General features: G+C 39.6%; 1 protein-coding gene across 10 annotated transcripts in view; it reads right to left on the reverse strand.

The window, feature by feature from the left end:
* Positions 1 to 14279, reverse strand: part of RAPGEF6 (Rap guanine nucleotide exchange factor 6) — a 129780-nt gene that overhangs the window by 38880 nt on the left and 76621 nt on the right. For 9 of the 10 annotated variants that reach the window (XM_069028716.1, XM_069028714.1, XM_069028712.1 and 6 more), the window contains 6 exons: positions 9531 to 9662; positions 2793 to 2976; positions 1823 to 1959; positions 1159 to 1317; positions 787 to 939; positions 100 to 264 (listed from right to left, as the gene is read on the reverse strand). In XM_069028716.1, coding sequence (XP_068884817.1) covers positions 100 to 264; positions 787 to 939; positions 1159 to 1317; positions 1823 to 1959; positions 2793 to 2976; positions 9531 to 9662 — 930 coding nt within the window. The remainder of the gene's footprint in view (positions 1 to 99; positions 265 to 786; positions 940 to 1158; positions 1318 to 1822; positions 1960 to 2792; positions 2977 to 9530; positions 9663 to 14279) is intronic. The other variant, XM_069028713.1, reaches the window with a different exon arrangement.

Below are 14279 nucleotides of genomic sequence, written 5' to 3' on the forward strand. Positions count from 1 at the left end.
GAACCTGGCTTTATTTATCCTAGTTTACCAGCAATACAAAAAGGGATCAATTTGATTATATTTTCACCAGAAATATTAATCTCTTAGACTGCAACCAACCTTATCCCTGAGGCTATCCACTGTGAACCATTCCAAGAGTTTATTTCCAACTTCCAAGGGACTTGTTAGAAATGTTCTGTATGTTAAAAGAAAATCTTCAATGTAGGTTGGATCCACAATAGAATGTTCCTCTATTAAGTGCATGATGAGTCTCTCGGGTGTTGCCTTAAAAAAGCAAATGAAAAAAATAACTGGTATCTCTCATCACTACCTCTCCCTAAAGAGTAATTCAACATAAACCCACATGAACAGTATAATCCCTTTAGAAAGTTCAGTTATGGCCAACTCAGGAGAAAATACACCAACATGTTTAAATCAAATCCTCCTGCTTCTCTCAGCCCTGACGTTTTGCACAGGTAACACCTGGCTAAAACAATTAGTAACTTCCCTTAATTTTATTTTTTAGTCAGCAGTTTAAGTACCTCTTTCAGATTACAGAAAAAAGGTCATAAAGATGCCCAAAGGGTGCTCCCAATACAAAACTCGATGTATATGTTGAACAGGTCTAACTTTATTAAAGGGGAAATGGAAGTAAAGTTGGAATATAATATACATTCCTTCCAATCGAGTTTTTTGAGCTGACACAGACAAAACTGAGAATGTATACTAGATTCAAACTGAAATTGTATTTATTTACTAAGAAATAAAAGTTTAATTGATTAATGGAAAGCATAGAAAGAAATGCACCTTGATAACTATGTGTCCTTTTCTGGTTCCACTGCGATCCAGCTCCCTGTGCTCCTTTACCATTACAATTTCTCCTTCTTCTTCTACTTTATGAGTGTTTTTTTCCACATGGTTCAGAATCCTCCAGTAGTCTTGCTGGGCTATACACACGAACTGTCCCCAAGGACAACAACAGATTCTGAGTTAAGTATCTAAAACATGAATGCATCCCCATCTCCAGGCTGAACAATCCCAACTCTCCCAGCCTGTCTCCACAGCTGAGGGGCTCCAGCTCTCAGAGTGCCTTTGTAGCCTCCTCTGGATCTGTTCCAACCTGGTTTTTTTATCAGATGCTTAAAAATAAGAGGTAGTTATATAGAATTGCAACCTTACCTGACAATCATCTACTTTGGTTCTGACCACTCCATTCATGTACTGTTTGTCCAGAGAGGGAGTAATCCCAAAACTATTTCCCATACAGAGACTCTCACTCTTCCCATCAGGATAGCTGATTTCTACTGTGCCATTTAAAATAACATACCAAGAATCAAGCTAGTGGAAGTAAAAAAAAAAACAAAATTAAAAAGTGAAGCTAATTTAACAACTTTTGTAAGCTCTTATCTCAGAAAGGCTCATTCTTGTAGCCTCCAGTTTGCGGCCACCACCTCTCTGTAACATTTAAATCACCAAAACTGCACTGTAAGGCAAGAGATGGAAATTGAAACAGGAATGCTTTTCAGTTTTCTTCATTCATTTTAGAACTCATCCTGGAGGGAGAAATGCTGATGAATAGATTTCTTTCCTAATAAGTAGGCTAATTGCTATGATATATTTGTACCATTTAGTGAGAATGAACATTCTTTCCCCCCCGAGTACCCATTTAGTCACTACCAGAGATGACTCTACCTCACCCCTCTTGGAGGGATGAACAGCAAATGCCATTCCAGATGTCTTGATCCAAGCAGGAAGAGAGATTTCAAGATAGTGATTCAGGGCACCTATGCTGGGAGCCTGACTACGGACTGATTTAACACCTGTGCTGGTAGCAGTCACTTACTTCCTGGCCATCTTCAAGTATGATGGCTCCTGCTTGCTCTACAACTTCAAATATCATCACTGAGCACAGTTCTCTCCTCACAGACATGGTCATGTTCGCGAAGGCAGGGAGTTGATGCATGAATTCCAATAATTGCTCTGTTGGACAAAGGAAACATTGGTATGATGACTGCAAGGCCCAGGGTTTCCTTGGATTCCTTACTCTCCACAAGTATATTAAACTCCAGTTATATTCATAGGAAAATTGTTCAGTGGTATTACACTTCCCATTAGTGCCTGTGGCTGAATGAGCCCAGTGTGTACTTTGTCATTAACAGCCAGAACTCAGCGCTCCACAACCTTGCTGGTCTTCTGATTGACTCTCAGGGCAGCAGTCTAGCTAAGAGTAAAAGCACTTCAGCTTCAAACATTTAGAAAAATTAAAAATAGCCTTAGGTACAGTAATTATAAGCTAAACAGGAGCATGAAATGATTTTCCAGTGTTCAGAGATGCAATCTGAATACAGCAGAAAGCAAATTTTGCTATTGAAATTCATGCCAATTTCTAGTTAAACACTGCAGTAAATTATCTTCATTTCAACTGTTTTGTAGTTTACAGTTAAGTATAGCTATAGTCAATAACAGTATGTTCTCTTTGCTATTTAATAACTAATTCAACAGTTTCAGGCAGTCAAAATTACCTTGCTACCTGTCCCATTACATCAACACATAAAATGACTGTAATACCTCACATCTTGACGCCACAAAGACTGTTGTTCAAAATATTTGGATTCTCAGAACAAATATTATCTCAGATAGCAAGAGAAGACATCATTCAATTAAAAGTATCAATAGAGCAAAGTTGAGACATCATTCAATTACTAAGATATACACAACATTAACTCATTAAACAGTTTTTGGTTATGTTTCTCTTACAGATGTTATATGATGTATTTTTATGTCAATTTTACTACTGTATTTTTTCTTCTCACCAATGTCATCATCAGTTTTATCTGCAGGCTCTTTCTCAAGGCACTCTCGGACAACATCTCGCCCTAGAAGTGGATCAGAAGTTCTGTCAATATCTTCATCCTCCTCCTCTTCTTCATCTTCAGAGTCTACAGGTGCTTCCGGAAGACCCGTTAAATCAACATCTCCCATCTCACTTTCTGTAGCCTACAAAGAAAACATCAATCAGATAGAGAGTTCAATGTCCTCAGTTCAATGATTTATAGTCTGAGACAGATAATTTTAAAAAAATTTAAATTCTGTGACCAACAACTCAAACTAGAATCTCTAACAGCTCCTTTTCTGAACACTGAGGAAAACATGTTATGCTGAAATCTACTGGATTCTCATTCTACAGCCCTTATTCTCTCTTTGTTGTGAATTCATGTAACATTGTGAAAAAACAATTCACGTCTATAGTATTGACAAAATAATAATATAGTTTAGTAATACCATTGGTTGCCCAATGCCTGTGGACACATTTCGATTGTCAGCAATAGATGGCAACATAGACATCACACTGAGCAGGCACACAAGACAAGGGTGAAAGAGAACAAAATACCAGCAACAAAAAGCAGAATCACATAGAAATCATTTGCACTAATTCCTTCTGTACAGTTTAAATGATGTAATGGCATGAAAATAAATTTCCAAACAGATGGAAGGGGAAAAAAAAGCAGTTTCAAATTCTCAGTTTCTACAGAGTAGTTGCTCAGGCACTTTTTTAAAGCTTAAGCCAGAATGCAAATCATTTTTCTGCTTAAATTCAGAAATTCAAACAACAAGATGTCACTGCAAAGTATAAGGCAATTATATAGATACTCGTAGAAAATGGAGTTTGTTTGTTTTTAAATGAGCAGATTTAAAACACTCAGTTTCACTTTTAAAAGAAATCCTTGAGATTACCAAAAAAAACCCCAAAACTATCTAAGGTATCAAGTACCCTGCATGTTCACAAAACCTCCAAAATAAAAGATGAATTTGAACATGTAATGGGGCAGAGCACAGCTTCTCTGGACAACCTGTATCCGGGTCTCAAAACCCTCACGGAGAAGATTTTCTTTCCTATATCCAAGTTAAATCTACCTTTTTCAGTTTAAAACCATTGCCCTTTGTCCTTCACTACAGGACACAGTAAAAAGTCTTTCTAATAAATCTGCTTTAAGTATTGACAGGGTGCAGTAAGGTCTCCCTGAAGTCTTATTCCCTTTTCTCCAGTCTCTGGGGGCTTCACATGACTGCCACGACTTTCCAAGATGAAGAGTGCCTTAGCAGTTCCATCGGCCAAGTCCCTCAGGACCCTGGGATGCACTGCCTTGGGTACCATGGACTTGTGTACATTCAGATCCTCAGGTGGTCTCAAATGCCTTCTCTTCCCATAGGAAGGACTTCATTCCCCCAGTCCCTGCCTTGATGTTCAGGGAGTGGAGAGATGTGGGAAGAGCAACCTGTGAAAACTGAGACAAAAACTGCTGAGTGCCTCAGCCTTCTCCATGTCATCAGTTCTCCTGCCTTATTTAGTGGGAGAGTGAAGCACAATTTCTACCTGGTTTTTTGGTTGTTTGCGGTTTTTGGTTTTTTTTAAATAATGTATCTATTGAAGCCCTTCTGGGTTTTGTCACATCCCTTGCCAAATCCAGCTCCAACTGAGCCTTACTGTTCCTGATCCCAACCCTACACAACTGGGCAGTGTCCCCATATTCTTCCCAGGACACATGTCCCTGATTCCACTGTATGCATTGCCTTTTTGTGCTTCATTTTGACCAGGAGGTCCTTACTTGGCCACTGCTCTCCTGCTCTTCTGGCCTCACATAAAACAATATTCATTTTAAGTGATTTAATCACAGTGAACTGCACTGCCTCCATCTCCCTACACACTCCATGCTGATGTGAGCCCCAATACCCTCACAGAGAAACAGCTTTTTCTTCCTACACCAGAAAAAAAAAATACTGGGCTTTAGCTATAACCTTGGGCCTTGGAGCTTGTCCTCATTTTGATAATTAGCCAGTAAACCTAATAAATAAAGCTTACATGATTTTAAAAAAAATATTTCTTTCAGAGAAGGATAACAATATAGAGAGGGTTAAATCTGTTTTACATTACATCACTCTTACTGGCTTCTGTAGCTCACATCAACAGTTTTGGAATTAAGCCTAAGCGCAAATTGTACTTGGAGAGTCTCAGCAGCACCTGATCAGTACAGCATTTTATTCAAGGACTTTTCTAGCATTTCTTCATCTAAATAGCCACAATTTATACCAACTTCTCCATGCTGAGTAAGACAAACAGCAGCACCAATCCTCACTTTGATATGTCCACACTAAACCAGAAAAATAGAGGCTACAGGTTCTACCAAATTTTTTATACCCTATATAGGAAAATACACAAATCAACTCCTTTCTTGATAAATAAGTTACGTTTTGATCAAACTATGAAATAGGAGCGGGTCCTCCAACTGTGTTTCAAAGATTCTGTGCAGATGGTTGACAGAACGTTGGCAAGTCAGGCAGTGCTGGAAAGAACAGGATGGATTTTGCTCATAAAGCCGTCTGCAGAAGTAGCTGCTCTTCCCATCCATGATGCTCCAGCTGTTTCCATTACCAAATATAAAAATCATTCCTAACACAAACATTTATGAACTGCTGATGTACAAAACGAAACCAGAAGCTGCAATCCTCAAATCTCACACAAATATGGGTTTCCAGGATCAGGTCCATGACACAACGGTATCGACTGAGATACACATCCTTGATGAATATTTTATAGATAATCCATTTTAATATCAAAGCTTTAACCACAATTGGAATTATTGCTGGACAATGATGTTGCTGCCCACAAAGAGTACATACTCTGTACATACTCTGTACTGATAAATTAGGGATTTTGAAAGAAGTCAAATGAAAGAGAAACTTCAGCACACGACTTACAGAAATAAACAGGTAGGAAAAAATTGATGCAAAGTGGTTAGTCACTAAGAGAAAGTGATTGCAGGAAACTCATTTTTGAGAGTAGAGGTGAGACCCTGTCCAACCACATCTAGAGAGAACCTGGATTCCTTGTGTGACTCTGGCTGGGCACCTTAGAGCCTATCCCATGAAAGGGCAAACAAAGGAGTTTTCTCTGTGTAATACCCGTTGAATTCTTTTTCCCTGAGGACTCCTGTAACAGGTCAAAGCAGCTGTACAAGCCTGCATTTCAACTGCTGTATGCACAACCACACAGCTTCCCCTACTTCTGGCTGAAGACCATCGCTCTGAAATTAAACATACTATCAGAAAGGGGTTGAAAGAAAAAAAAAATTAAAATCCTTTTAAAGCAAGAAGGTACTTTAAAAATTGTACGGAATAACTTACTTTTCTTTCTATAGTTAAAAAAGGTCTGCAGTGCAGCAGAAAGACAACTGCTCTGCAGTATTCCAAGCAAATTGGAATTTGCAATACACACATTTGGACATTTTGGTGTCCATGTCTCGGACCCAAAACACTGAAATCTCCAAAAGGGAATAGCAACAGTACAGGACAAGAGAGAAAAACACCTCCATAAGTTTTCATCACTTTTTGCAACTAACTCAGGATTTAATGCAGTGTCTCTACAGCAGAGCTTACAGGCAGGAATCCTCTTCTGCTGATCTCACCTTAAGCTTTATGTTCATCATTTCCTGTTTAACTGGAAATGGGCTTTATCCTGGGCTGAGAGGCAGCTGGAAAAGTGAAACCTCATTTCAACACTACCAGTGAATGCAGTGTACACAGATGAAGAGAAAATCCTTCCAAATCTTACTAAAATATTGTTTCATTCTTTGGTTCTACCATTCTAATCATGTTTTCCGATTTTGAAATGACATTTGTACTACCTACTGTAAAAATTAATGTTAAGATACCATTAATTCAAAAGGTCATTTCAAGGCTACATTAATCAAAATTATTCTGAATACTAGTGACACTAATGATATTCCTAAAGAGCTTGGCATGTGAAGCTTGGTATGATACATATGAAGCTGACTGCAAAAGCAAAGCATCATTTTCCAAATACTTTATGAAAAGCTGTATTTTGTTGTACCAAAAATGCTTTCAATTACTGTTCCAATACATCACACTCAAAATGTAGTTTTATTACATATCAAAGATATTTTCTACCTTCATAACATGATGAATATTGGGGGAAACCACTTTTCTACTTTGTTACTTCCAAATCTGTCTATACTGATGTGTTGCTGCAATAAAATGCTGTGTTAAATATTGTGTCATGGCATTATTACACAACATCTATCTATTACTAAGCAATATCTAGTGATCACTTATAGACTTGTAACAAACAGTAAGAGATCTCCAACACTGTTACAGCCACTGCAATAAAAACCATAAAATACATAAATGCACATAAAATACATCTTTTAACAAGTTACTATTTGCACATTAGGCATATGAGAACAAGACATAAAAATTCACTAAAAAAATAAGGGAGAGAAAAATCACTGTGGATTGCTGAGGATTTCCCCCCCCCCTCATAACACATCTGTTCCATGTCTTGTCTTCACCCACAGCTTATCAAATGCTTGATTCTCTACTGCTATCTTTCATGATTAATGTCACTGTAACTCTGATCATACATGGGTGTAAAATTATCTTTCAAGATCTTGCTTGAGTCTGACAGTGGAGACCTGCCTCAGCATCAACTCGACCAGCCAGGAATTCTCTAACAGATGTCCTCATTTCCTTCAGGATGCAAAACCAGACAGGTGAATGCCATTGAAAAGGAAATTCTTACCTGAAAAGTCCTAACTCCTAAAAATTAATATAAAATCTGCAGTCATTTTCACATTAATTATTCCTCAGTGTACAAAATACCTAGCACCACTGTTTATTTGCTACAGTGCATATAAATGTTACCCTATAATTTCCTTTATTTATATAATTTTTATTTGTTTAGTAATTATGCTCTTTTGTCATTTTCTGATGAGTAGACATAAGATAATTACCTGCACATGATAAGAGTATTCACTCATTACAAGATATCATTGCTAGAGCGTTATCTTTGTTATCAATAATATATTTTAAGTGCTTTTCACTTAGAGCAACCTCTCCAAGCTACTCAGGCAAGCAACTCAAGCACCCCACTGTGATGTCCTTGCAATGCCTTTTCAAGTGCCAGTGTCCCTGGAGCTGTAGGATCTGTGACTCTCTCCACCCTAACTCCAGGCCTAATGGCAGCTTGTCACTGGGGCTGAAGTCCCCATCACCACGGCTGGTTCAGATCAGAAAGATGCAGGAGTAGCAATGTTGTGGCCCTGCCGTGATCACCCTGGCATGCCTTTTCCAGCCCCAGTGCTCCTGGAGCTGTAGGCTCTTTGACTCTCTCAACCTCAACCCTGAACACAGCTTGGCACTGGGCCAGAGGTGCTCATCACCAGAGGTGGCACAAATTAAAAAGTGTGGAGTTGGCAATGTTGGCACTCTGCTGTGATGTCCTTGCAAAGCATTTTGAGTGCCATTGTCCCTGGAGTTGTAGGCTCTTTGACTCTCTCAACCCTATCCCAACCCTAACCCCATCACTACAGCTGGTCCAGATCAGAAAGATGTAGGAGCAGCAATGTTGTGGCCCTGCTGTGATCACCCTGGCATGCCCTTGCCAGCCCCAGTGTCCCTGGAGCTGTAGGCTCTTTGTCTCTCTCCACCCTAACCCTAAACTAATATAAATTTTGATTTAGTTTTGATTCAGAAAATAAAAAAGAGTAAAAATAATCAAAATACAAAACACCATCTTCCAGCACAGCCTCCCAGAAATAAGAGAATTCATGAAGCATCTCGGAGAGACACTGTCAGGGATGCCAGCTACTCCTGACCTAGCTGGCAGCAAGCAAATCTAAAGAAGTAGTAAGGCCATAGATTAAGTAGGACAAAAATGCAGAGATGCTTTTAATGTTCTAAAGGAATTTTTGCTTTAATGTCTTAAAGTACCTTAAGCAATATATTGCTGTAAATAGATATCATTAATCTGTTTCCAGTATAGAAATAATATCCAGAGAGCACCTAAGGAAAAGGAACAGGTGTCTAAAAACAAGTTACACCTACACCATGCTCAACAACTGCTGTACACTCTGTATTGTAGTCAGATTGCAACTTGGAAGTGGAAAAGCTGTGAAATTACTGATCAACACAAACCCAAGCTGAGCCCCCTCAAAAACCAGAACATAAACACCCATGAAACGACAGGAGACAGGTAACTTAGTAAGTGTATTATCTGTAAACAAATGAAGCTATCTCTGGATTTCAGCCAACTTCTACTCTCAGCAAGCCACACTAGAATTTTGACAGTCAATTAGTGCAGAAAGTGGGTTTATTACCATGCCTTTGTTTGCAGAACTGAACATCTGCTATTAGCAATAAATACAAATAATCAAGGACGGTATTGGAAACACGAGGCTGATTTCAAGAGATTTGCTCCATTTCAGAAAGGAAAACGATCCCATGAATCAACAAATGTTACTTTCAAAAGCCACAGCATACTTGGTGGTACAGAAAGATGTGAAAAGCAACAAAAAGCCTTACAAGCAGCTTGTTCCATTTCTGTGCCTGTGGGAGTGGTGAGTCCCATGGACAGCACAGGGATAGCTGGAAGCATCAAGAGGGTTTTACCCAAGTCTTGGATAAAGGGTCACTCTTCCTGTTTATGGAATAGTTAACATCAAGGAAGGAAAACTGTGAAGCCAAAGCAGTCTTACCTGATAAATATCAGACAGGCTGCTGCTCCCAGAGTCGCTGGCAATGCTACATCCTGACTGGCTCGAAGGGACGTGTGTCACCTGAGGATGAGGATTGTCAGTGAGATGCATCTTGGTAAGGTCAGCTGGAAGCTGTAAATAAAATGGATTTGAGGAAAGGCAGGAAAAAGAAACAAGATGTGTAAGTCTAATTTGAAGACAAAGTTTTTCCTAAAACTTTAGTTACACATTTAGATTTGTATTTGAATTATTGAATCAAAATCAAACTGAATTTCAGTCTGTAACTTGACATACATTTTGAGAAAAAGCTAGTTTAGACTAAGCTGACCCAACCACACTTCACAGCTCATAAAATTGATGGAAAACAATGCACCTTTCTATAAAACAAAGGCCTGGGATATTTACAGCTAAGTGACATACCCCAAGATGACAAATATATGACACTGGCCAAACAGCCAACCGTATTTAACATTAGCTGACATTGCAATCCATTATGAAGAAGCAGGATTCCTCTTTATAAGTTCAATTTATGCACCTTAGTTCAAAAACAACCTTTAGAAAATACCAATGTAAAACAAAAAGTAATCCAATCTAAACAAAACATTTGGTCTATAAAGGGCTTTGAATTTTCTTTGAAGGAGTGAGTACACAGAAAGAATATTATGCATTTTGGGTACAGCTATGTACAACAGCACCCCTATTTTATAAATCTATCTGCAAATGAACACATGGGCAGATATCTAAATTTTAGTGCATAACCCAAGTCCACAAACATATTCTTTCTACTAAAAAAAACAGCAGTAGCTTCTGAAGACTCAGAGCTGCATGGGATACTGTGAAATAAACAGTCCTTTAATTCAGCTGCTGGTTTGTTTCTTGCCATATTTTTAAGAATTAACTATATGAAAAGCACACTGTATCAAGGAATCATAGATTCTCTATGTGCTTTCATAATTCATAAATTATACAAATTATATACTATTTCTTTAAAAAAAGTTCTGAGGCAGAAAAAGTCCAAAACTCCTCCGACAGCATCAAGTGTTGTGATCAAAATGAAAAGACTTCTCCTGTAAAACAAACTAAATTACATGTAATCGTGCCAGCCACTAGATATTCAGTCCCACAAATTAAAGGAAAGTACTGTAAAATACTCTTGAGCTGGTATCAACTATATAAATACTGACCAAACTTAAAAGAAGTGGTAAACAGGTTTTGATTTAGCATCACAATTCCATGTCCATTATTTGAAGAGGGCACAAGAGAAACACTTTACCAAATACCAGTTCACATATTTTCTGAACACACAGGTGGCACCACGGGTCTTGCCAAACCTTCCCCACACCCAGGAAAAAAAAATGTTGAGACCCTCTGATAAATGCAACATAATTTTACTATCAAAATTCTGATAAGAACATGGGGGATCTTGCATCCCTTGCAACTCCCAATGACATTCTCATTGGCAATCATTACTCAAACACAACCATCCATATGAGCTATGAAAGAAAACATTACTCTTCCTCACTATCCTAATTTTTACCTTATTCTAGCTTTGTTTTTTCCTAGAAAGAAAGTACAAAATATCCAATCTGTAAATTCCTATCTATGGCCACATGAAAAGGAAAACATCTGAAAAGCAAAAGGTTGCTAAAATTCCAGAAAATCACACAAAAAAACCCATTTAAACAGTAGGGGGAAGAAAGGAGGATGGCAGAATTAGGGTTAGGGAACTTAAGTTGTAGTGAACTTGATCTAAATACAAAGGATACACAGCATTTTAAAGCCAATATTTAGCCACCAGAAAAAGTTTTACAGGCCGAAAATACCTATTTTCAGGATTTGAGAACAGCAAAAAGGTCAAAGCGCTCAGGTGACAAAATACAAGCCAGTGGCCAACAGGCAACTTCTCTATCAGCACATGGGAAGAGCTGACATACACCCAGATGTAACCTCTCAACTACAACAAAATGTGCAATAGTGAAGCTGAGATTTAATTCTGATTTAATTCTGGTCTGGAGAACTGGCCGGTTACTTCTGGAATCCAAATGGCACATTGCCTACAGAACCCATTTCTGTGCCACACACAGAAGAGCACTCTCCAGGCTCCGCTTCCAATGGGCACAGGGCAGGAAGCATCACATTTTCATCCCTAAAGCCTCGGACACCTGGACATTGGTTAATGCACCAACATTTCACTGATGACATCTGCAGTGTGGATGGAGGGTGCTCCTGTGCTTTGGCAATGCTCAGCGAGCAGCGGTCTATGCTGCAGGGTGACCCCGCTCCCTGCTCCTGGAGCACCCTGCAGTGCCCTCAGCCACGATCCCAGAGCCACATCCCAACAAGGTCAGAGCATCACTTCCCAGGGAGTCCACATCCAGCAGCATCGTGGTACTCACTGCCAAATGGACAGGGCAGGGCAGGTGACAGCTGCTGAGATGCTGAAGGTCAGTGGAACTGAAACATCCAGGAGTTTTAGGAAATTACAGAACAAATCAGCCCACATAAATTCAGTGCCCCTAGCTTAAAGATCACAGGTTTGCTGCAAACTCTTCAGCCTGTCCCCACCTTTATAACTTCCCTATTCCAATAAACAGCTCTAACTTTAGCTTCAATCTTTTTGTCCATGAGCAAATCCCATGCTGACTGCAGTAACACAGACACAAGGAAATCTAATTTAAGCTCCCTTCTATTCAGATTCTCAAACCTTCAAAACAGCTCCAGTATAACAGTGAGCAGGACCAAAAGCAGAACCAGTTCTGCAGGATTTCCCAGGAGAACAAGGGCAGGTGCCTGCTCTTTACCAACACCTGGTGCTGTTAAAGCCTGTTCTAGCTCAAAGACATCCCAGCACCAACACATACACACTGCCACATACAGTTTGTCTTGTCTAATTTAGCTGAGATTTTAAGATTCTTGTGATGAACACTGTTTTCCATACCTAGACTGAGAAGTGGGGCTCTACCTAGATTAGTGGAAGGTGTCCCTGCCCATTGCAGGGGGTAGGGACAAGATGAGCCTTTAAGTCCCTCCCAACACAAACCATTCTGTGATTCTGTAATTCTAAGTCCTGATGGAACAGGACATGGCTCTCAAAATAAACAGGTTGTGCATACACTTCGTGTGTCATTTTCACAAAAATCCACCGATGACCAACTCAAAGCACTGCTAGCCTTCCCAAAGGAGTATTTCTAATCAACTAATTAATCACAACTGCTCTTCAATCCCCCTGCCCGCACACCCCTTCACTTCCATCACCTATAAAGCACGTGGGTATGTGTGACACTCCTGCTGGACTCTGCAATATGTTCTAGCAAAAGACATTTAATGCAAGTTAGATGCAAGGAAACATCGCAGTATCTCTTTAAATTTGAGAGAGAGATAAGGTTTATTCGAGACAAGTGACCTTTAAAGTACTGCTTGCCACTCTACTTGATCTCCCAAAATAAATCACAGCTTCTATCTTTTGTATGTCATTTTTATTACCCAAAGTAACTGTTCTTTCTTGCAGAGCTGACTAGGCAGCAAGACACAAAGAGGATGTTTCTGTACCAACATGACAGTGGACACTGGAAGGACTTGCTGGTTGTGGCAGGGAAGTTGCTGGAAGTGACATAAAATTGTCTTAACTATTGACTTAACTATTGACTGTGACTGTGACTTTTTTTTCTGAAACTTAGAAACTCTTGTTACAATAGCACCAGTATCCTGAAAAATCATGCATTGGGAAACAAGGTCGAAATAGCAATGTTCACCTCTGCCCATATTACATGCTTTTGGATGCAGATGTTTGTATCTGCAATATCTTCTGGCTAATTGTGTGCCCTAGCACCCACAGACAGGAAAACCCCAAACATCCATGACATTCTGATAAACACTCCAACAGACTACTTAGTTGCCACTTTAAGCCACAACAATTTCATTTTTTCACAAGAAGGGATAATCTGGAACTGGAATATGAGTGCATCTGACATGCTGGCACAGCCTGTCCCTGCATCAGTGCCAGCACATCCTTGTGACTGACCTTTCCCAACAAAGGGATATTTATGAACAAACCCCCATTGAAATGCCATACTGCAATTCAGAACTGTACAAGAAAGAAAGTTAAGAAAATAGAAGCTATCGTCGGCACAGCCACCTACAGCTCTGCACTCCCACCGAGTCAGGAAAACACAGCTGATGATTACACCAAAAAATCCTGGATCAACAAGGAATTTTTAAAGCATTATTGCAAACTGCAATAGGAAAAAGGAGAGAAAAAAAGACTAAATCCTTCATAAGCTCATCCTAATGGTAGCATCAGCCCGCCATGCCACACAAACCCAGAAGCACCAGCAGCCCAGACTTGTTTTTGTTAAAGGTACGTGAAATTTTGGAAGAGGGTTCACAGGGTGATCCCATCCCATTTGCCAGGACACAGGCAAGGTCAGCCAGCTCAGCCAGGAAAGAGATGGGCTGGGGGGGAGAGGACAAGCAGTGAGTAACATTTAATAAAAAATGACATGAACAAAATACTAAGCTCTCCTCTGCAGCAGCCTTGAAAACACCCCTGAGGCGAAGACTCCAAAGGTCCACCAAGAGCTTGGCTTTTTCCATCAATTTCATGGGTGCAGCCACCTAGCACCAATGCAAGGGGCAGCAGCAGTCCTGCTGCCAAACCAGAGAAACTCCAAAAACCTCTGCAAGCCCCAAACCTGTCCATTTTCCTATTACATAACACAGAGTTTACTTACAAAGAGTATTTGATTTGAT

This window comes from Aphelocoma coerulescens, chromosome 13, assembly GCF_041296385.1.
Source record: "Aphelocoma coerulescens isolate FSJ_1873_10779 chromosome 13, UR_Acoe_1.0, whole genome shotgun sequence".
NCBI classification, from domain to species: Eukaryota; Metazoa; Chordata; class Aves; order Passeriformes; family Corvidae; genus Aphelocoma; species Aphelocoma coerulescens.